A 21,080-nucleotide genomic window follows, 5' to 3' on the forward strand; every position below is an offset into this window, starting at 1 on the left:
CTTTGGAAAAGGCTCTTACTCAGCCAGGGTTGAGGTCTGTCTTTGGAAAAGGCTCTTACTCAGCCAGGGTTGAACTCAGACTTGCAATGCTCCTGTGTCAGCCTCCAAGCAGCTGGGTTTGTGTACATTTGCCATCTAACTCGGCTGAGAAGCACTCATCTTCAAGAGGGTTTCATGTTCAATCTTACTGAGCCAAGACTGGCTTATTTCCCTGTATCTTCCACCCAAGTCTAAATTCTACCCGTTAACGTTAGACGGGATAAAATAGCTGACCCTTCTCTTAGGTCCTAGGCCTTTCAACTCTGAAAACACCCATTTCTCCAGAAGAGCAACAGATAAAGACACGCTCTTCTGCCAGCATCAAGCCTTCACAAGCACGTGGTTCTGTCATCCAGCCATGACTTCCATGTCTTGTCCATCATGCTGGGCAGAGCTTCCAGCTACAGGGAGGCAGTATGGACATTCTAGACTCGTCAAAGTCATCAGCTGCAAAGCTCTCGGCTGTGAAATGAGCTGCTGCTGAGCTCTATCTCCCCTCCGCTGAACTTCTGCTGTCAGCCTCCAAGCGTGCATGGCAGGGCTTCGCGAGCTCCATCTAACCCTGTGGGCTTTGGCTCAGAACCTCTAGTCTGCCATTCCAAAGCTTTGCTCCTTGGTCATTACAGGCTGAGTAACAGGCCCTGTCAGCATTACTTCCTTATGAGTTCAGAGCATAAATTAAATCAATCAATCAATCAATCTGTTTTGCTCCAGATGGTTAGAGTTCTGGGTAACCTCTACGCCAAATCCAGTTGATATTTCTCTTCTCTTCTCTCTCTCTCTCTCTCTCTCTCTCTCTCTCTCTCTCTCTCTCTCTCTCAATGGTTTTTTTGAGAGCAGGGTTTCTCTGTAGCTTTGAGGCCTGTCCTGGAACTAGCTCTTGTAGACCGGGCTGGCCTTGAACTCACAGAGCTCTGCCTGTCTCTGTCTCCTGTCATTTTTTACAGGACATTTATTCTATAGCCTCAGCTGGAGCTGGAGTAACAGAGACTAGAGATGAGGTACCGGAGCCTTCCCTTTGATTTCAGGTGGAAAATAGCATGACTGCCCCCATGGATGAGAGAGTTCTTCTAGCGATGCTGATTGCCCTCTGGACTGCTGCCTGAGTTCTCGAAGCCATAAGTGCCCTGAGTGTTTTGCTAAAGTCACTCTGCCCCTCCAGAAGAGCAACTGTAAAGATACACTCTCCTGAAAGCACCGAACAGCTGTAGTGCTGACGGCTGGAAGGTACCTTAGCAATACTTCATTTCAGAGGATAAGAAACAGGCCAGAGAGCAGTGGTGTGCTGAAAAGGCACATGGCCAAGCCACTTAGACTCAGCAGAGACGGTCTGGCAAGTCTCTTAAGCAGCAGCCGTGGCCAAGCTCTGCCGAACACCATAGTGCTGGAACAGGACTGCCTGCATCACTGCCCCTTCCTTGTTCATGAGGGTGTGACTCAAATGCAGAACTTGATTTCTCAGTCTGAGTAAACAACTGTGTGCAGCAGTCCGCAGCTCACCCTACCCCTAACTGCCCGGTATATGGAGGTCTGGACGCTAAATCCAGCTGTTCCCAGAGCCCGTGTATGCTGCACAGCTTTGCATACAATACAACGGACCTACTGAAGAGCTGGCTTCAGCTCATGAAGTGCCAGACGGTAGGACTTACAATCTCTGTCAGGCAGTTTGAGACTAAGATAGTGACAATCTCTACAGACACATTTTCCAGAGAAAATGGCTGAACTTCCGAGCATAGACTATAGGCGAACCAGATACACTTGAAGACTTCAAAGCTCTACCCTGAGAACAGAAGAGTGCCTGACTTTTCCACCTATCCCCCAGCCTTAGACGTCCATTGGCAACATGGGAAAGCATAGTACTTAACAGTTAGGAAACCCGCAGGCAAAAACACCCCGACAAACTCACACCAAACACCTTCTGAGAAAGTCTAGGAAGCTGGAGTCGTAGGTTTTCAGCACCATCGTGAGATCCTTGGAGTCTGGGTATCTTTTCTCTCCCTTGTTGTTGGTTATATTTTTGGGAAGACCTTTGGAATCTTCAAAGAAACAACATTCTGTATTTAGTTCCAGGTGTAAATACCCACCCAGCACTTCACAGCTGACCACTCAATCATGCCGCCTCTTGGCGGCCTCCCTGCAGCTCTTGTCCCCTGTCTGGCATGCCTGTCCCTCTCCACCCTTCTCCACCATGCATACAAACACATCCAACAGTCACAGCTAGATTGAAAAAGTCCACATATCTCATCTAGTAAATGCAACTCATGCCAAACGCAAGGTTTCCTACTATCCTGTATGCTCTCTCTTAGCCCCTTCCCACATCGAGAAAATAGTTTCAATTGCTGCCACTGGGGGGTGCTAATGAATAAAAATCAATTTCAAATGGCAAAAGGAGGTTATATCTTCTTGGGTTATCTATGCCCTTGCTCCTTCCTAATAAAGTAAAAATGAGACCATTCATGGTGCAGAACACATGTACCCACGCAAACACACCCCACCCCTGCACACACAAACCTAATAACAATAATGATAACAATAATAATTCTCCATTAACAATAGACTATAACAGTAGAATTTTCCACCATGCCAGAAATTTCTGCCCTGATTTTTCGGCACGCTGTATAGCAAGAAAATGTTTGCGGAACACCTCTAGGAGGGCGTATCTTTTAACATTTTGTGGATGCAGTTACTAGCTGATAGATCTGAGGAATAGGGTCTTCCACGCTCCTGGTATTGTACTGTTAGGATCCCCTTTCACTGTGAGACACTATCTGTCGTCCTACTGGGTACCACTTAGCTTCTCTTCAGCTCCTCATCACCCTTCCATATGGGAGAAGAAAAGTATTTGTCTGTTTGCCTAGGGTCTGGTAGGTGTCTTCAAGTCCAGTGACACCTCACCAGACACAATGGGACAAAGAGATCCTGGAACTTACCAAAGAATATCTGTCTCCTGGAGGCCGTCTGGACGAGGTGGGCAGGTGGCAGGCCCAGCACCTTCAACAAGTACAGTGTGGCTGTGTCACTATTGCGGAGTCACAAATTCAAAGGCTGTCAAGATCTAGGTTGGACTCTGGCCAAACTTTGTCTTTTACATTTAAGGCTCAAAAGATTTAAGTAACAACATTGCATCGGTAGCCGAGCAGACCCAGGGACTAAGTCTTGCAATTCCTACTCCAGGCTGCCTCAGCAGCCTATAAATGAACACTGACCACGCTAAACAGGTAAGACACTGGTAGCACCCATGTCCCTTGTCAGTTGCATGCAGACCACAGTGAATGAGCAATGCCTTCTCCCAGTGTGAAGCACTGGGTTGGGAGGAGGGGGGGAATAGATCAGCCCTGGATCCTGAGACAAGCAAAGAACATTCTTGGGAAGAAAATTTTGTGCTGACTGGTCACTGGTTTTTCTGAAACTTGCATGTGTATGAGGCAAAGAGTACCCTCTGCCCTGGTTGGCAGACACAGGGTAGGCATAACCCCGCCCTCTGGTTCTGCAGCCCTTCAGAGGTCCAAAGGAAGCAGAGTGGGTCCTGAAGCAGTAGGGAACACAGGTCACTCCAGTGTCCCATGTGTTAGAAGCAGGGACGGTTCAAGTGTATTTAGCCTTAGCAACACATGCCCTGACCCTCCTTTTCAGCAGTCCACAGCAAAGAATGTGGCATGCCATAAGGATAAATCCAAGGCTAGACCCTGGTTTACTAACTCCTGGACCAGTTAGCTACCACTTGACAGCCGCGTGCAGCTATTTTTACCTCCCTGTCTTTTCAAGGAGAAAGAAGAAGAAAGCAGGGGAAAGGTGCGGTTGTTTAAGAACCCAGTCACTTGATTTTTAGGTAGATTGGGTGGTTACCAGATCACACTGGCTTCAGTACTGTTAGTATCGTCATCATGATGATGCATTTGAAAGACTAGCATCACTGTTTTATTTTAATATGTCAGTATTTACAGTGAGGGAAAGAGCATTGTCGGCAACTGTTTAAAACATGATGAAAAAGTTAGCTCTCGGTTCAGCCAAATACAAGAGGTACATCGTTTCAAAACTACGTTCAGAAGTACGGGAAGTGTGCAGGGCACTGCCCTTGCTGGGTCTGATGAAGCCCAGTGTCTGAGAATGGACCTTATCCCCGGACATCATCTATGCTGGTGGCTGACCCTCCCCTCACCTCCATGATGCAAGCCAGCTGCTCGACCTCATTCTCCCCAGGGAACAGTGGGTATCCAGTGTATAGCTCCGCCATGATGCAGCCCAGGCTCCACATATCAATGGCCATGTTGTAGGGGTGGCCCAGAATCACCTCGGGGGATCGGTAGAAACGGCTTTGGATGTACGTATACACTGTGGTGCAAAGGGAGAGAAACCTCACCACAAAGCTTTCTCCAGATGACTCTGTGGTGGCTAATTTAGGGCACCGCCCTCATAAAGGCCCCCCTCTGTGAGCTTCTTCCATTATCTACCAATAGATGAAACCTCCTAGAAGCTGATTGTTATCCCCATCTTATTGATAAGAAACTCCAAAGGAGTAAATTCCAAGGAAGAAAATTTAAATTAGCTCTTTTAAAAATAAAACTAAACATCAACCCCTCCCCCACCAACCACACACAGACAAACCTGCCATGGTGTGTATGGCACCACACACATTTATTCTTAGCTTCAGGAGATTAAGGCAGATGGATGAAAGTTCGAGACTAGCCTGGGCTACTTGTTTAGTTCAAAACTATTCTGGGCTACATGGAAAGACCCTGTGTCAAAAATAAAATTTTAAAACCAGTAACAGCAAAAGAAACCGTTAAAGCTAATACAAACTAAGTGCTCAAGTTTTGGGTGGACATTTTCTGAGAGCATTCCTATTATTTGCTGTGGAAGTAACCAAGTCACAGTTGGAAAGCAAACCTGCAAAACTCATCATTTAAATTTAGAGCCAGGTCAGATGGCCCATAGGCTCACAAGGCTGAGACAAGAATTGTGAGTTCCAGGCCAGCCTGTTTGTTTAGGGTTTTTTAGATCATAATTTAGGTTGAGTTGATACATTATATGACTCATGTGACATGAAGCACAGAGATAAAGACTCGGCAAAGCTCAGCAGTGGAGGACACACAGGCAACGATGCTGCCGGAACCCTGGATGTTATAGGGGAGAGGCTTGGAGGCAGAAAGATGGAACTTTCGGTGTTTGCACATGATCATGATTTCTGATTATTGGGCAGGCGCAGAGCGAGGCAGTGGTCTTGTAAACACATCCCTATTGTTAAACTGGTCAAGTGAAGATGAACTAATTCCTCAACATCAAGATTTCATTATTCAAAAATAAATTATTCTACCCTACTTGCTTGTAAAACTGATTTGCCAGCACTTATACACACATATTTTCACTTTGTTTGGCTTGTGTTTATTTGTAAACAAGGTCTCATGTAGCCCAGGCTGGCCCCAAACTCACAATGTAGCATCGAACAACCTAGAACAGTGGTTGTCAACTTCCTAATGCTGCAACCCTTTAATACAGTTCCTCATATGTGGTGACCCCCTAACTATAAAATTCATAAAATTATTTTTGTTACTACTCTGAAACTATAATTTTGCCACTGTTATGAATTGTGATGTAAACATTTTGGAGATAGAGGCTTGCCAAAGGAGTCACAATTCCTAGGCTGAGACCTGCTGACCTAGAACTTCCCACCCTCCTGCCTCTCCCTCCCACTGCTAGAATTTCAGTTGTGTGTCACCACGCCTGGTTTATTTGGTGCTTGGATTAGACCCACCAATTCCTAGGTATAAATAGGCAATCATTCTACCAACTGAACTACAGCCCCTATCTTACACAAGGCATTTTAACATTTAGGTGGGTTTGGTGGCACATATCTGTCTGTGCTCCCAGCATCTGAGAGGCAGAAGCAGAAGGACCTCTGTTTCCCAGGCAGCTTGGACTACATAGCCAGATCCTATCTCACTTTTATGAGACAATATTGGGGTTTTTTTTTTTTTTTGGTTCTGTCCTTTTGTGCCTAGACTAATGAGTGACATATAGAAGGGACTGTTCTCTAGATCTGACTTATAAAAGGCAAAGAGGCAGATAAATCCGGTTACATCTGGTGAAGATTGTAGGAATATGCTCCAGGGTTCCCTTCTAGGCTCTAGATTGAAAAGGTCCGGTGGAGTCGAAACTGTAGAGTGACTGGTTCCTAAAGCGCAACCTCTTGAATATGCACCAGAAATTTGTATCTGATGCATGTTAAGGCGAGCGCCTGGGGACTGCTGTGTTCCAAGCCCTGGAGCGATGCTAAGCACATCTAGTCTGTTTGGGGACCACGGTGCTCATGGGTCATTCCATAGCCACGGACTATGAGGACTTCAGAGAGTCCGTATGCTCTTTGGACACAACTCTCTCCTTTTATACATGAAAAACTTGGACTCGGAGATGTGAAACACCTGACTCAAGTGTATGCTGGCAGTTGTGATGGCTGAACCCAGGCTGGCACCCAGGTAACCTGGCGTGCAAATAGAGAGCACATATAATAGCAGAGCTTAGACAGAAAGCCTGGCAAAGGGCCTACCTTTCTGGTGTTCATAACAGCTTGATCCAAAGTCAATAACTTTAACAGTGACCTGGCCCCGCTGGTATAGTACGATATTTTCCTGGAGAAAAAAAAGATACATGTTACGTTTATTTAAATTAATGTCACCTAGGCCCCCTCCTTACCTATATGTCACTTCTGAACAAGGACACTCCCGTTCAAATACAGCCACCTCTAAGGTCCTCTCCCACGTCTTTCCCACTGCCCATTGTCTTCCCTCCTGGGACTCCCCATTGACGTATGGTCAGTATGTGATTTGAACCCAGTCTTCACTGCTTTGTATTCCCTCATTTGTGTATATTTTGTCTCTCCCCTCCCTGGTTGTGCAAAAGCTCCTGACAATATCAGTTTATTTGCGTGTTCTTTGGCACCTGGTTGTTTGCTAAGGCATAAGGCCTTACAAATGTCATTGGCTGAATATGTGTAATGTTTATGAGAAATGCTGTCGTTAACACTCTGCTATGATAATATAGAACTAATAAGTTCATAGGCAAATAGGTAACAGATAGATGGATGATAGACAGACAGAGAGACAGATACAAGAATTTGATGGGGCTGTGTGGCTCTCATACTGAATTTCAGGGGCCAGGCGTGTTGTCAAGTCATGGATTAAGGCAGAGCTCTGGTCTCTTGTCTCAACGTGAAACTGCTACTTAAGGCTAGAAGAGTAAGGTCCTAACTATGTCTCAAGGGTCTTCTTGTGAGATGATCGCTTACTGGGATGACATGCACATAGGTCACAGCAGAGCGAGTCTGAAGCCTCTTGCTTTGCAGAAGAATGTGTGTTAACCCAGGGAGGAAAGATAGCAGAAGTCTTAAAAGATGAAGAACTTCTTGTGTGTCTCCAGCTCAATGAAGAGGCTCTATCACTAGATGAAGCCAGTCCTAGGCTGTCTTTGCATCTTATATATCCCCACCAGCCTGTGTGCTGCAGATTTGTTGACCTGCAGCACTATGGGGAGGTGGCAGGGACTTTAGGAGGCGGGGTCTAGTGAGAGGAAGTTAGTGGGGGCTGGCAGTAAAGAGGATACTGAGAACCGTCCCCACCCACCCCACTCTTTCTTCCTGGCCACCATGAAATGACGAGCTTCACTCTTTGTAATGATGTTTAGCATCACCACGGTTCCAAAAATGATGGTGCCAGCTGGCCACAGATTGAAACCATCAGCCATAACAAACCTTTCCTCCTCCTTAGAGGCTGATTTCCATTGATATTTTGTCACAGCAATGGAAGATTGGCAGTCACACCCTCCCCCTTCTTACTGGGAGAGGGTTCTCGTAGAAGAGTACAAGGTTATGGGCACTCAGAACTCATGCACTGTAAACACTAAAGACACAAGAACAACCCCCTGCTCTTCAATACATGTCTACCAAACACCCTCCTGGTTTGCGTTTCAGTTCCCAAAGGGACAAACTTACTGAGTACACTTGACTCCTGTCTCAAAGAAATCTGTTCCCTGATAAGTTTTGATGAAAAACTTGTGGATTTCCTTGGTGGAATCCAGCTCTCCCACCACCAAATCTAAACACCATAGGTATTATGGGGCTGTTTGGAGCTGGAAAGGTAATATTGGAACTGGGTGTGGTAGATAAATCAATATATTCCCATCCTTATGAGGCTCCAACCAGCTACGACTATATCTATCTTGAAAAATCTTTAACAACCATTTTTAGGGGTGAAGAGGGGAGAGGGAGGGCAAGTTGGAAACTGTGGCCTCTCTGAGTTAGGCTGGTCGTGGACCAGTTCTTCATATCTTGTCCCAAACCACTGCTCTGCATTGACAGCCATTACCCATGTCACAGCCATTTGTTGTCTTTGTCTGACAGTAGGTCCTGGGTCAGGTCCTGGGGACATAACAGTGAAAAGAAGTGGTCCCTGCCCTCAGGAGGAACTTGTAGTCCAGTGGGTGGCACAGATCTAGGAACCAATTCCTAGCCAGGCACAGTGGTGCATGCCAGTAGTTCTAGCACTTGAGGGAGGTAGAAGCAAGAGGCTCAAGAGTTCAAGGTCAGCCTCAGCTTGATGTGGTGCTTAGGACAGCCTGAGTTCTGACTCAAAAACAAACAAACAAAGAAAGAAAAAGCCCAAAATGAAACCCAACCCTCTTCCCAAAGAAGCAGTTCCTATATAAAGGGAACAGTACAGATATAGAGCTATGTATACAATGCCAGTAAGAATGAGAATTGAACGGAGACCATCTGCCTACATGTGTGCCATTGCCAGGTGTCCACCAGTTTTGAATATGCAAAGTATGATTCTCAATAGGGATGTGCTACCATTACATGTCATGGTGGGTCTTTCCATTATGGCTGTGCATGAATCTCCCCAATAAGATTTTACTGGCTTTGTTTGTGGAGGCATGTTATAGAGTAATCTCCAATGCTCTCAATAAATATACAGTAATAAATATTGGGGAAAGGCAGTCTAAGACAGGATGTCATGTATCTCAGGCTGGTCCCGAACTCCATATATAGCTGAGGATGATCTTTTTTTATATATTTTTTTAATTTATTTATTTATTAAGGATTTCTGCCTCCTCCCTGCCACCGCCTCCCATTTCCCTCCCCTTCCCCCCATCAAGTCCCTCTCCTCTGAGGATGATCTTGAACTTCTGACCTTCCACCACACCTAACTGACAAGAATACTCTTTTTTAATGTTTTTTTGTTTTTTTATAATTTATTTTTTAAAAAATAAATTCCTTTTAAAAAGGAAAACAAACTATTTTTTTCACTTTACATACCAATCCCAGTTCCCACTCACTCTTCTCCTTCCATTCCCTCTACATTCCTCCACCACACCCCATCCACTCCTCAGAGAGGGTGAGGCACATTGCTTTGGAAAAGGTCTAAAGCCCTCCCTACTATATCTAGGCTGAGCAAGGTATCCATCCAAAGAGACTGGGTTCCCAAAAAGGCAGTACAAGCAGTAGGGATAAACCCTGCAGTCTGCCCCAGCCATACAGATGTCACCCACATTCATAAGGTCTAATTTGGTCCTGTGCTGGTTCTTTCCCTGTCCGATCACAGTTGGTGAGCCCCCAATTGCTGAGGTAAACTGTTTCAATGGGTGTCCCCATCCACTGACCTCTTTGCTCACATTCTTACTCCTCCATCCATATCTATCCCCATGCACAAAACTCAAGTCCAAATGGATTAAAGACCTCAATATAAATCCAACCATACTGAACCTGATAGAAGAGAAAGTGGAAAGTAGCCTTCAATGCATGAACACAGGAGACCACTTCCTAAATATAACACCAGTAGCACAGACACTGAGAGCAACAATAAATAAATAAATGGGACCTCCCGAAACTGAGAAGCTTCTGTAAAGCAAAGGACACAGTCAATAAGACAAAAAGGCAGCCTACTGAATGGGAAAAGATCTTCACCAACCCCACATCAGACAGAAGACTGATCTCCAAAATATATTTTAAAAGCTCAAGAAATTAGACATCAAAATTCCAAATAATCCAATTTTAAAAATGGGGTACAGAACTAAACAGAGAATTATCAAAAGAAGAATCTCAAATGGCCTAAAGACACTTAAGGAACTGCCCAATATCCTTAGCCATCAGGGAAATGCAAATCAAAATGACTCTGAGATACCATCTTACACCAGTCAGAATGACTAAGATCAAAAACATCAATGATAGCTTATGCTGGAGAGGATGTGAAGTAAGGGGAACACTCATCCATTGCTGGTGGGAATGCAATCTTGTACAACCTCTCTGGAAATCAGTATGGCGGTTTCTCAGAAAATTGGGAATCAACCTACCTCAGGACCCAGCAATACCACTCTTGGGCATATACCCAAAGTTTGCTCCATCATACTGCAAGAACATTTGTTCAACTATATTCATAGCAACATTATTTGTAATAGCCAGAACCTGGAAAAAACTTAGATGTCTCTCAACCAAAGAATGGATTAAAAAAAATGTGGTACATTAAAACAATGGAATACTATTCAGCAGAAAAAACAATGACATCTTGAAATTCTCATGCAAGTGGATGGAACTAGAAAACACCTTCCTGAGTGAGGTAACCCAGACCCAGAAAGATGAGCATGGTATGTACTCACTCATAAGTAGATACTAGCTGTAAAACAAAGAATAATAAGCCTATAGTCCACGATCCTAGAGAAGCTAAGTAACAAGGTGAACCCTAAGGAAAACATACATAGATCCACCTGGAAAGAGGAAATATAAGATCGCCTGACAAAATTGGGAGCGTGGAGTTTAGGGGAGAAGGGAGTATGGGAAGGGAGGAGGAGGAAAGAAGGGAAGGAGGGAGGAGAACTTGAGGGAACAGGATAGACAAGATGGAGGAAGGACAGAGATGAGAACAGGGAAAGAGATACCTTGATTGAGGGAGCCATTATGGGGCTAGCAAGAAACCTGGCTCTAGAGAAATTCCCGGGAATCCACAAGGATGACCCCAGCTAAGAGCTTAAGCAATAGAGGAGAGGAGCCCTAACTGGCCTTGCCCTGTAGTCACATTGATGAATATCTTTAATATCACCATAGAACCTTCTTCCAGCAAGGGATGGAAACAGAGGCAGAGACCTGCAGTGGAGCACTTGGGCTGAGCTCCCAAGAACACTCTTAAAGACTGCAGTAACTGGCAATCAAAAGTACCAAAGGAGAAAATCCAGACTCCTGGGACTTCCTGTAGTATGTCTTGATGCTCAAGACACCAGCTATGCCCCCCTTCTGTGGGAAAGCCCTCAGGTGTTCCTGTTCCTAGCTACCTGAGTACATCATTCTTGCCAGTATTTATGCTTTAGTCCTCACTCTATCGCTGTCTCTAATGAACACCGCCTCACCTCCATCCTGGAAACCAGTGATGGCAGCCAGCCGCACCAGCTGGCCAGTTCGTACTCACCGGCTTGAGATCACAGTGGATGATTTTCTCTACATAAAGCATTTGTAAGCACTTCAGAACAGAAAGGGTGAAGCGCCGGACTATGGACAGACTGAAGCCTTGAAAGCTATTGTTCTTCATCAACTCGTACAAGTTGATTCTGAGAAAGAGAGAGAGAGGGAGAGTGATGTAGATGGCTGTCAGACATCATGCTTTGCTTGGATGTATACATGTACACATGTGTACCTGTATCACAGGGTTCCCTCTAATACCAAACATCATAAACCAGGAGGCAAGGCTACACCATAGTTCCTCCAGCTCTTGGGTAAGAACCAGGGAGCCATTGACAAAGCAACCACGCCTGCCTCAGCATGTGTACTTCAACATCATGTCATGTATGGGAATTGAGAAGGAGCCAGTGGAAGCTCAGACAAACCAGGGAGCCCCAACTCTACCAAAGGTTAGTGTGGCTACTTAGCCCCTTCACCCTGGTCCTGCAAGAATGAAAACTGACGCTTCCCACGCCATCCTCAGTTCTCTAGAGTGCAGGAAAGGCTGTGACATTCCAGAAAGCCGTGCAGCATTGTATGAAATCTGCTGACTTGCAAGGTTTGGAAATGAATGCTGAACATTTTGAAAAGAAACACACATTTGTGAGCGGATGACTTTTGTCTTCTCTGCAGACTTTAATATGAGGACAGGAAGGAAAGAGCATGTGTCAATACCTGGCCATTTCCTCCCCCTCTTTCATTTCTGACATTATCTGTCTATAGCAACATTTAGGAAGCCATTAGTCTTGGGGGTACAATACAGATAGGAGAGCTGGTTCTAGACCCCCACCCGACCTTTGATTGTGAGTAACTCCCCAACATAGCTGGGTTTCTTATAGCTCTTTAAAATACAGTGACATCCTACCTGGGCATGGTGTTAAATGGCTAAGAGAGGCAGTCTATCCTGTCTAGTCTACCACATTGCATACTGGAGAGTAGACTATGTTTTGCAGTCACCAGATAAGGTGACCAGAATGTCCACTCGCTCGTTGAAGTGGACACTGTCATGAAAGTATCAAGCTACTAAATCAGTGACCCAGGAACATCTGGCTACTGAGCGCTCCCTCTCATCATTCTCCTTGGATCAATGCATTCCAAGCTTCTGCTTTGACTTCAAATGCATCAGTGTTCACCGAGAGAAAGGTAATCAAATAAGCATGCACCCTTCTCGCAAGCACGTCTTTTCAGACCCGTAGTCAGTCGTTTGCTGCCAATCTACATAAATCAGGGTCCCGTTTTTGTTCTTTTAAAAATTTGTTCTTTCTTACCTTTACTCAAAATCAAAGTCCTTGGCTCCCTCTAAGTACCTAGTTGCCTGTGGTTCTGTGTTCTAATCTCTGCACCAGGATTGGAAGGCCAGGACAGGGGAACATGAAAGCCAAGTGATGACCTTTTCAGTATGTTTCAGTTTCAATCTTGAGAGCAAGGGCTGATGCTATGTCACCCACTCCAATACTCAGCATCCAGGAAGCCATGCAGAAGTACGGATGCAAGCAGGTAACAGCTTTTATTCAGGCACAGGGTCAGAAGTCAGATTTCCATCTCAACCTCCTTTCTATCTGAGGAACTATTATGTCTACTCTAGTCATTAAGTACCACATCCAGAAAAATATCTAGTGTTCTGACCCTGGTTTCTCTTCTGTCACTTAGTTAACCATTTATAATGTAACAAAGAAAAAGCATCTGACCCCAGGAGTTCGAAGGTGATACAGAGGTGATTCCGGAAGTAGAAGAAGTCCTTCATGTGGACCACATTATGGGTATTGTCTTTATCCTTCCTTCTGAGGGCTTCCAGGATCTTCAGCTCCACCAGAGCCTGATGGTGGAATCTGGGGTGAAGGAGGAGTGACCAGGACGGTGGGCAATGAGGACAGAAAACACACATCATGTCACAATGCAGTAGACAGTCCTCGGTCCCTCCCAACAACCCCAAGAATGTCTAGCATGTCAGAATGCATCCAAAACTTCATTTTTGCTGCTTCTCGCCCCTTTGTGGTGTCAGACAGGTAGAGAGAGGAACAAGAAAAGCCAAAGAGCCGGGTGATGGTGGCACACGCCTTTAATCCCAGCACTCGGGAGGCAGAAGCAGGTGGATCTCTGTGAGTTCGAGACCAGCCTGGTCTACAGAGCTAGTTCCAGGACAGGCTCCAAAGCCACAGAGAAACCCTGTCTCGAAAAAAAAAACAAAAAAAAAAAAACAAAAACAAAAAGAAAGAAAGAAAGAAAGAAAGAAAGAAAGAAAGAAAGAAAGAAAGGAAAGAAAGAAAGAAAAGCCAAAGAGAGGATGAGAAAAGAGCAGTGGAGGAGAGAACTGGCTTTGAAAACAGCTGGAGTTACACAGTCCGGTTTCTGTGTCCTATGTTACCCATCAAGCCACACCTCTTTTTGTTCCTGATGATTTTCAGGGCCACCAGTTCATTGTTTTTATGATCCAAGCATTTGACCACCTGTCCAAAGGACCCTTTCCCGATCATGTCCAGGATCTCATATCGGTAGGCAATGTGGTCATGCAGGACCTACAGAAGTCAGGTCAGCAGTGAGGGACAGAACCATGGACTCTTGGATTCACCTCACCCCAGGGCTCCCGGATCCCACTACCCAGATCCTTAGGAAGGGAATGGTTCAAACTCCTGCTCTCAACTCATCTCCTCATAAATGATTAGGTTGTTTGAACCCCAGACCACACATGTGGTACCAGGAAATGTCCCACAAGGTTTAATAGTGTAAAGAGCATGCGATGCTCTCTGGGGGAACTTGTGTTTCTCTATGGTTAGGACCTGAAGCAGAAAAGGACTAGCTCCACTCTGACCCTTGCTTTGCCTTCAGTCCATAAGAGAAAGCTTGGTGTCTGCTTTGCCATTTCTTGGCCAGACATCTCCTCCATTTATCTAGGTTCAAACCTACCCTGAGAAACTATGGAACTTGGGCCTTCCTTGGCTAAGAATAAAAATGTCTTTGAAGAGAGAGAATCAACATTCAGTTCTCTTAGGAAAGCAGGGCGCAGGCAGGCATTCAGTCAAAGCCACATGAAGCTGGTGGTTGAAGACTTGAGCCGAATGACTTCAGACAAGGCCCTTGTTCCCTCTGAGCTACAGTGCTCTGATCTATAAAGTCAGGCATGGGATTCAGGCTGAGATGGTGTCCGAGGCCCTCTAGCTGTGGAAATCTCTGATTTCTAGTGTCGAACCCATGAGTCTACGAGGACAAAGGATGAGTGTTTGTGATATACTTGTGAACACGTATGTGTTGATTCTGTTCATATAGAAGGAATCAGAACTATGAGTTTGAGTGTGCATTTTTATCAACATGGAAAAAGAGCTCTCATCCCCTGGTAAAAGCTTGTGACGAAACAGGACAGACCAGATCAGCAGACATGCTCGTGTAAAAGTGCATATGTGTTTGCCTGGCATTGCTTTAATCATCTTCATGGCACTTGCTTGGTTATGTCATGCTTGTGTACATGCCCACTTTGACATTAGTTGTAGTTACCTGAATAACCATAGTATATTCGTGTGTGATAGATGGCTCTCTTTATATCTGCAGAGTCTAGAAGATATCCAGGCTTGTAACAGGGGAGCAGTAAGCAGGTATATAGGGAGCATATGTTGGTAGAATAAATGTAAGATGGCAGTTGTGTAGCTTATTTGGGTATTTGGTTGTGTATGCATGATGTGTTTGTGTGTAAAATGAAATAAAGATGTCGATAGAAGCTTATAGAGAACACACACTCACAAGCACACTCACCCCACCCCACCACCAAATAAAAAGAAAGCTCTCTAAGATCACTTAAGGTCCTGGGTAATAGGGAGATGGGAGGATCTAGGAAGAAATGGGTGACAACGTCTAGGAAAAACTTAAATTGATGATTTGTAACCAATGACCCCATAAATTGCCTGAAACTTCATGTATGTGAAGATTGCTTTTGTGGAAGAGAGGTGAGGACCCGCAGTTTATATAAGACTTCCAAAGGATCTTTGACTCAAAACTGAAGAGAACCTGGCCTCTTGTGTGAGAACCTGGCCTCTCGTGGAGTCTGTGTACTAGAATTGACATGTTTGCTTCTCGAGGTGTGGTCTGGCTGGTGGATTGGGTATCGCCAAAATGCTTTCTGTAAATGTGAGATCATAAGAGATAATCACATCTTGCCGGATACAAATCTGTATTTTAACAAGACCCCTAGTTGACTTGTGTGTATAGTAGCTTGAGAAACAGGGCTTGCATGCCATTAAGAAAATCTGCTGCTTCTAAGAAACCATCAAAGAAATGTCTTCTAACACCAAGTTACAATGAGATGTCCAAAGGGTACACTCTAGACAACCGCAGTCTGGTGGGTGAAGCATCACCTTCACACATTATCAAAAGCAGGGATCACGGCCCTGATTCCACCTTCAGGCTGGGAGAAGGCATCGCCCAGGACCCCAGAGGGGTGGGAGAGGAGCTCCTGGGATCAAAATTCGAAAACAGAATGAAATTAAGTACTGTGCCTCAGAGACAACAATAACAAAAGCGTTTTTTTTTTTTCTCTTCCTGGTGAGAAAATGGCTCATACTATAAAATAGAAAAAAAAAAAGTCCACAAGCCGGGCAGTGGTGGCGCACGCCTTTAATCCCAGCACTCAGGAGGCAGAGACAGGCGGATCTCTGTGAGTTCGAGACCAGCCTGGTCTACAAGAGCTAGTTCCAGGACAGGCTCCAAAACCACAGAGAAACCCTGTCTTGAAAAACCAAAAAAAAAAAAAAAAAAGTTCACAAGTGGGGTTTATGAGAAAGAAAATGAAGAAGAAAGCATGAGGGTGATGTCTCTTACTCCTTTCTCACTGGGCCAGGATCACTCAGAGGAGCCCATGGTAGTTCACCCAGCAAATAAATCTCTGCCCAGCATTCACAGAGAGCACTGGCATTCTGATAACAGAGGGTTTTGTACAATAAATCACACATTTTTCTGTTTTTTTTTTAAGTATAGCATTTTAGGACCCACTAGAATCCTTTGGGAAACTACCCCCAATACACCAGTACAAAGTACTGTAAAATACCCCCCTCTGTTTTTCTCTTCACACAATGCCTCCCCCAAGTCCAGATGAAGTTCTCCTAACCCGGCACCTTCACCTTCATGTAGGAGCCATGCTCGTCATCAAAGCCAGTCTTGCTGAACTTATCAGGAGCCACCTTCAGCTTCTTGGCTTCAAGCCCCAGGAACCACAGCTCCGAGTAGCCCAGAATTTCACTTTGCTCATAAGGGGACAGCTGATTCTTAAAAAACTTTAGGGCCTCTGTGTGGGAAAGACATTTTCAACTCAGTTGAGTCGTGTGGGGATCAGCCCCAGACACAGATTCTTTCCAGTTCAGGGGGGCATTTTCCCAGCAGGCTGCCTTCCTAAGGACCACACGTGGAAATGTAACAGGAATGAATGTCAAGGAGAATTTAGCAACCCAAGACTATGGCGTGCCATACGGCATGGGGACAAGCTCCAGGAGCAAAGTCTGTGACAACAGCAGTGTGAGGTCAAGGTGCCGTTGCCCAGGTTCATGTGGGATCACACTACACAAAGAGAGGGTTTGAAAGTGATAATGTTAACTGGAGCCAGACTGGTAATATAATACGACTTTAATATAGCAACTGTCCTGGCAGGTTTTCCCACTCAGTTCTGTGCTGAGTCAACCCAGGTAGCACCCCAGGGCTCAGGGCAACACTGGCACATGGAAGGAAGATGCTCAGCAGACTTGGGGTCTCCACCTTTGAGTCTTATGAAGGAAGCCACGAGGCTCTGAACCTTGGGCAGAGTCTGGCTTCTGCTCTGTCAGGTGCCACCATGCACAACTACAAAAGCTTCGCCTGGCAGACACCACAGGGCAGCTTCCCTCCTGACTCAAAGCTCTTCACACACATGGTGGTCTCCTGCTAGAGCTACAGCCCAGGGTCAAGCTTCCATCAGGCAGCATCCGTATGCACCTCCATGTTGAACCTAGGAGCACACACTCCCCACGCCCTGCCACGTAAGCTGCCATTTGTAGCCCTCTACCTGGCCCTGACTGAGGTCTTCCTCAGGCTTCCCTGTCTAGATGGCTCTATCAAGAGGAAGAGGAAGCTTCAAAACACCCAACTGAGACAGTTCAGCCCTTTCCAACCTTAATTCTAACTCGCATGCCTTTCCCTCTTGAGTTCATACAACATAGCGAGACAGTGCCTTCCCTCTGTCTACACTGACACAGCCGGCCTTGACCTAGTAGAGTTCTGTGGTTAGCAATGGACGATAGAGAGCTGGTTCCCAGTCCTTCTTAGCCTCCTGCTTAGCCGGCCACAGAGAGAGGTCGAAGGATTAACTTTGCTCATTTTGGTTCGTTGCCTTAATTGATAACTCCAGTACATGGAAGCTTGGCTAACCATATCTCAGTTCAGGTCAGATCAGCTCTCAACATTTTAGACATCCATAACCATGCTTTCCCCCCACTCTATTCCCCCCCACACACTTTCTTCCCCCACCACTCTACCTTGCTCCTTGCAAGTCCTACCTGCTGCCGTTAGAGGAACCTTGTGCTTCCTTGATATTTCTGGGTGTGGCTTGATGTCTTGGGCTTTAGGGTTAAAGTTGAAAGGTATTTCTGAAGTCTTGATGTCAGAAGAGAGCAGGTGATGGTGAATTTGATTTTCCTGTCCAGGGAAACAACTTGGTAATAAAAGACAGACTTCTCTTGGAGGTCATAGGTCATCCAGTTGGCCCAATAGACCTACCTCCAGCCAGGATCATTTCCTACCACTCCCTGGAGGTTTTGAGTTAAGAGATTGTGGGTCTCTTAACCCTTCTCCTCGAGAGAATATCCGATGTCATGTGATCCCTGGAAGGCCCACTATATTACATTATGCAGCTGACAACCCAGTGGCATGTCACTGTTTAGGGAGACTCAACAATTTTTACTGATGATCTTGAGGAAGCCATGAAGTGGTTACCTCTCATTGTCAATTGACTGGGTTTACAATCACCATGGAAACACATCTCTTGATTTACCCATGAGAGGCTTCCTGAACCCAAGAATGAAGACCCACCTTGGAATGTGGGAAGTGTTTGGTTGGAACCTCCAGCTCACTCCTACAAGATCCAGAAAGTGCCATTCCTGTCTCTCCAAAGCCTGTTCACTCAGGGAATCTTTCAACAAAGGGAAAACACCAAAAGACCCAGTTCTGCATCTTGGCAGCTACTGTAATTCCTCCCTTGAAGTTTCCAGCAGCCCTAGTCCCTCCTAAAGCCCTCAGCTTCTGACTATACTTGGGCAAAAATCCAGCTTGTGAAGAACACTCCATCACCCTTGCCTACAAGCTATACAATCTCCCGGCTCTAGGCTCTAGGTCAGGTGTGTGGCCTCTTCTGCCTTGATCTCTGGGACCAAAGAATCCACCCAGAAGTTTCTTTGCTCAAATAAACCTGTTGTTTTATTTTTTCAATTTGGCTTTATCTGGTTTATTATGTCGACAGAGATACCTATTAGGAAGCACCATAAATGGAGAGCGGGGGTCATCCCAGACTGAATAGAGAGAGGAATCAAGCTGACCACCAGCATTTACTTCTCCATCTCTTGCCCACAGCTTCTCTGAGCGCCTTCTGCCTTGGCCTTCCTTACCATGAAGAACCTCATTGCCTTACACTTTGAGCCCAACATAGACCCTTCCTCCCTCAAGCTCCTGCCTTTCAGATATTTAATCACAACAATGAGAAAAGTAACGAATACAGGCCAGCTCCAAATAAGCTAAGTGACTTAGATCCCAGCAACGTCAAGGTAGGTGAGACTAGCCTCTCTTCAACTTGTCCTCACACAGGAAACGTAGAGGAGAGACTGGCGACGGGCTCAGAGAGCACACTGCTCTTGCGGAGGACCCATGTCTCGTTGCCAGCACCCACATCAGGTGACTCACGACTGCCTATAACTCCAGTTCCAGGGGATCTGACGTGCACTTCTGGGTCTGTGAGCGCCTATGCTATATGCACACACCCACACACATTACACATAATTACATTGTTTTAAAGTAGAGGACATTGGAAGAAAATCTTTTGACTGGCTCTCCCATCTATATACCAGGGACTGTTTCTCCTTTTCCTTGATGAATGCTCCTGATGTCACAGAGCGTCTGTTTTATAGGTAAAAGAAAGTCAAGGCACAGATTTGTTCAAGTTTTCACTTGTAGTGAGAAGAAGCCTGGAGCCCAGACCTCCCCAGACTTGGTACTGCATTGAACTCGGGCCTCGAATCTGCTCGTCCGAGGGCATATCCATCGTCTTACTCACCTGATACAGAGTGGATGTCTTTGATAGGACTTTGTTGCCAATGTGTGGGAAGTTAATAGTGTTCCTCTTCCCCTTTGTGTCCACAAAAGGGAGTGTAGCGATGCTGGTGTTTGGGTTCTATAGAAGGAGAAAGGGATTAAGTTACAGGCATCCCAGAGAAGCAAGTGTGTCCTGGGTTATCCCTTCTGTCCTTAACTCCACAACAATGTGGCAGCTTTTTCATAAGAAAAAGCAGATTCCAGAAAATTGAACAATTGATCAGTTGGGCTGTGGGTTTGAATCCTCCCCCCACTAGCTATGATCTGTAAGCCTCCAATAGGTCACATTGATTTTCTAAGCCTGGTTTACTTCATTGATACCATGGTGACAAAATTGGGACGTATCTCATAAGATCTTTATGAGAAAATGTATGTGGAGTGTTCCAAAGGTGCTGGCCTGTATTATCACCATTGTAATATCAGAGACCCCAAAGACCTATCTCCAACCAGAATTCTTTTCAGTTAAGAAATAGTAAGTTTCTCAATGTGTCTCCCAAAGTGTTTGTCTGACTTTCATACAATGCTCTGAAAATGCATACAAATATGGAGGAGTTCCTCCTGCTATATGTGCAACACAAACCTCAATCTTCTCTACAGATACATTATAATCTGATCTCCATTATCCTGCATCAATTGGCCAATGGATTGATTGGGAGAGAGTTCACATGTTAATACACAGCCATATTTAGAGTGTGGTTGTTGTTAAGCAAAAGGGCCTGTTAAACTGTATCCATCCATTTGCTTTCCTACACCCTCTTCTAGAGAAAGGGTACTGGCCACAGCTTCCTACCTTGTGTGAACACCGGGTCATTCTTAGCTTCTTGATCTTGGAGGATGGCTTCTGAACTTGAACCAAAGGCTTACTCTCAACCTGGGTCAGGCGGGAGAGAATTGAAATAGAACTTGGCTGCTTTCATCCCAATCCACCTACATATTTTTTTTTCATTATGATGAAGTGCCAACTCTCCTAACCTTAAAGTTAGGAAAAGCCAAGAGAAGATAAGAGAAATACTCAAAGAACACATGAATGAACTGTTATCCATTGAATGCATGAATGAACTGTTATCCATTGAATGCATGGTTACCCAATGAATGTGTGAATGAATTATTATCCAAGAACATGCTCTTTCTAGAAGTGTTAAGCATAAACTGACTTAACCTGTGAGGAGAAGAAGAAGAAGAAGAAGAAGAAGAAGAAGAAGAAGAAGAAGAAGAAGAAGAAGAAGAAGAAGAAGAAGAAGAAGAAGAAGAA

At 45.2% G+C, this 21,080-nt stretch overlaps 1 protein-coding gene across 1 annotated transcript in view; it reads right to left on the bottom strand.

Annotated features, from left to right (window-relative positions):
- The window catches only part of Dyrk4 (dual specificity tyrosine phosphorylation regulated kinase 4), a 41,332-nt gene that overhangs the window by 3,819 nt on the left and 16,433 nt on the right, over nucleotides 1-21,080 (bottom strand). The window contains exons 3-13 of the mRNA XM_005365268.1: nucleotides 20,619-20,699; nucleotides 19,791-19,907; nucleotides 18,025-18,163; nucleotides 16,621-16,784; nucleotides 13,895-14,031; nucleotides 13,204-13,344; nucleotides 11,487-11,625; nucleotides 6,584-6,665; nucleotides 4,199-4,371; nucleotides 2,970-3,030; nucleotides 1,946-2,075 (exon numbers count right to left, since the gene is read on the bottom strand). Of these exons, the coding sequence (XP_005365325.1) occupies nucleotides 1,946-2,075; nucleotides 2,970-3,030; nucleotides 4,199-4,371; nucleotides 6,584-6,665; nucleotides 11,487-11,625; nucleotides 13,204-13,344; nucleotides 13,895-14,031; nucleotides 16,621-16,784; nucleotides 18,025-18,163; nucleotides 19,791-19,907; nucleotides 20,619-20,699 (1,364 nt within the window). The remainder of the gene's footprint in view (nucleotides 1-1,945; nucleotides 2,076-2,969; nucleotides 3,031-4,198; nucleotides 4,372-6,583; nucleotides 6,666-11,486; nucleotides 11,626-13,203; nucleotides 13,345-13,894; nucleotides 14,032-16,620; nucleotides 16,785-18,024; nucleotides 18,164-19,790; nucleotides 19,908-20,618; nucleotides 20,700-21,080) is intronic.

Source organism: Microtus ochrogaster, unplaced genomic scaffold, assembly GCF_000317375.1.
Source record: "Microtus ochrogaster isolate Prairie Vole_2 unplaced genomic scaffold, MicOch1.0 UNK1, whole genome shotgun sequence".
Lineage (NCBI taxonomy): Eukaryota > Metazoa > Chordata > Mammalia > Rodentia > Cricetidae > Microtus > Microtus ochrogaster.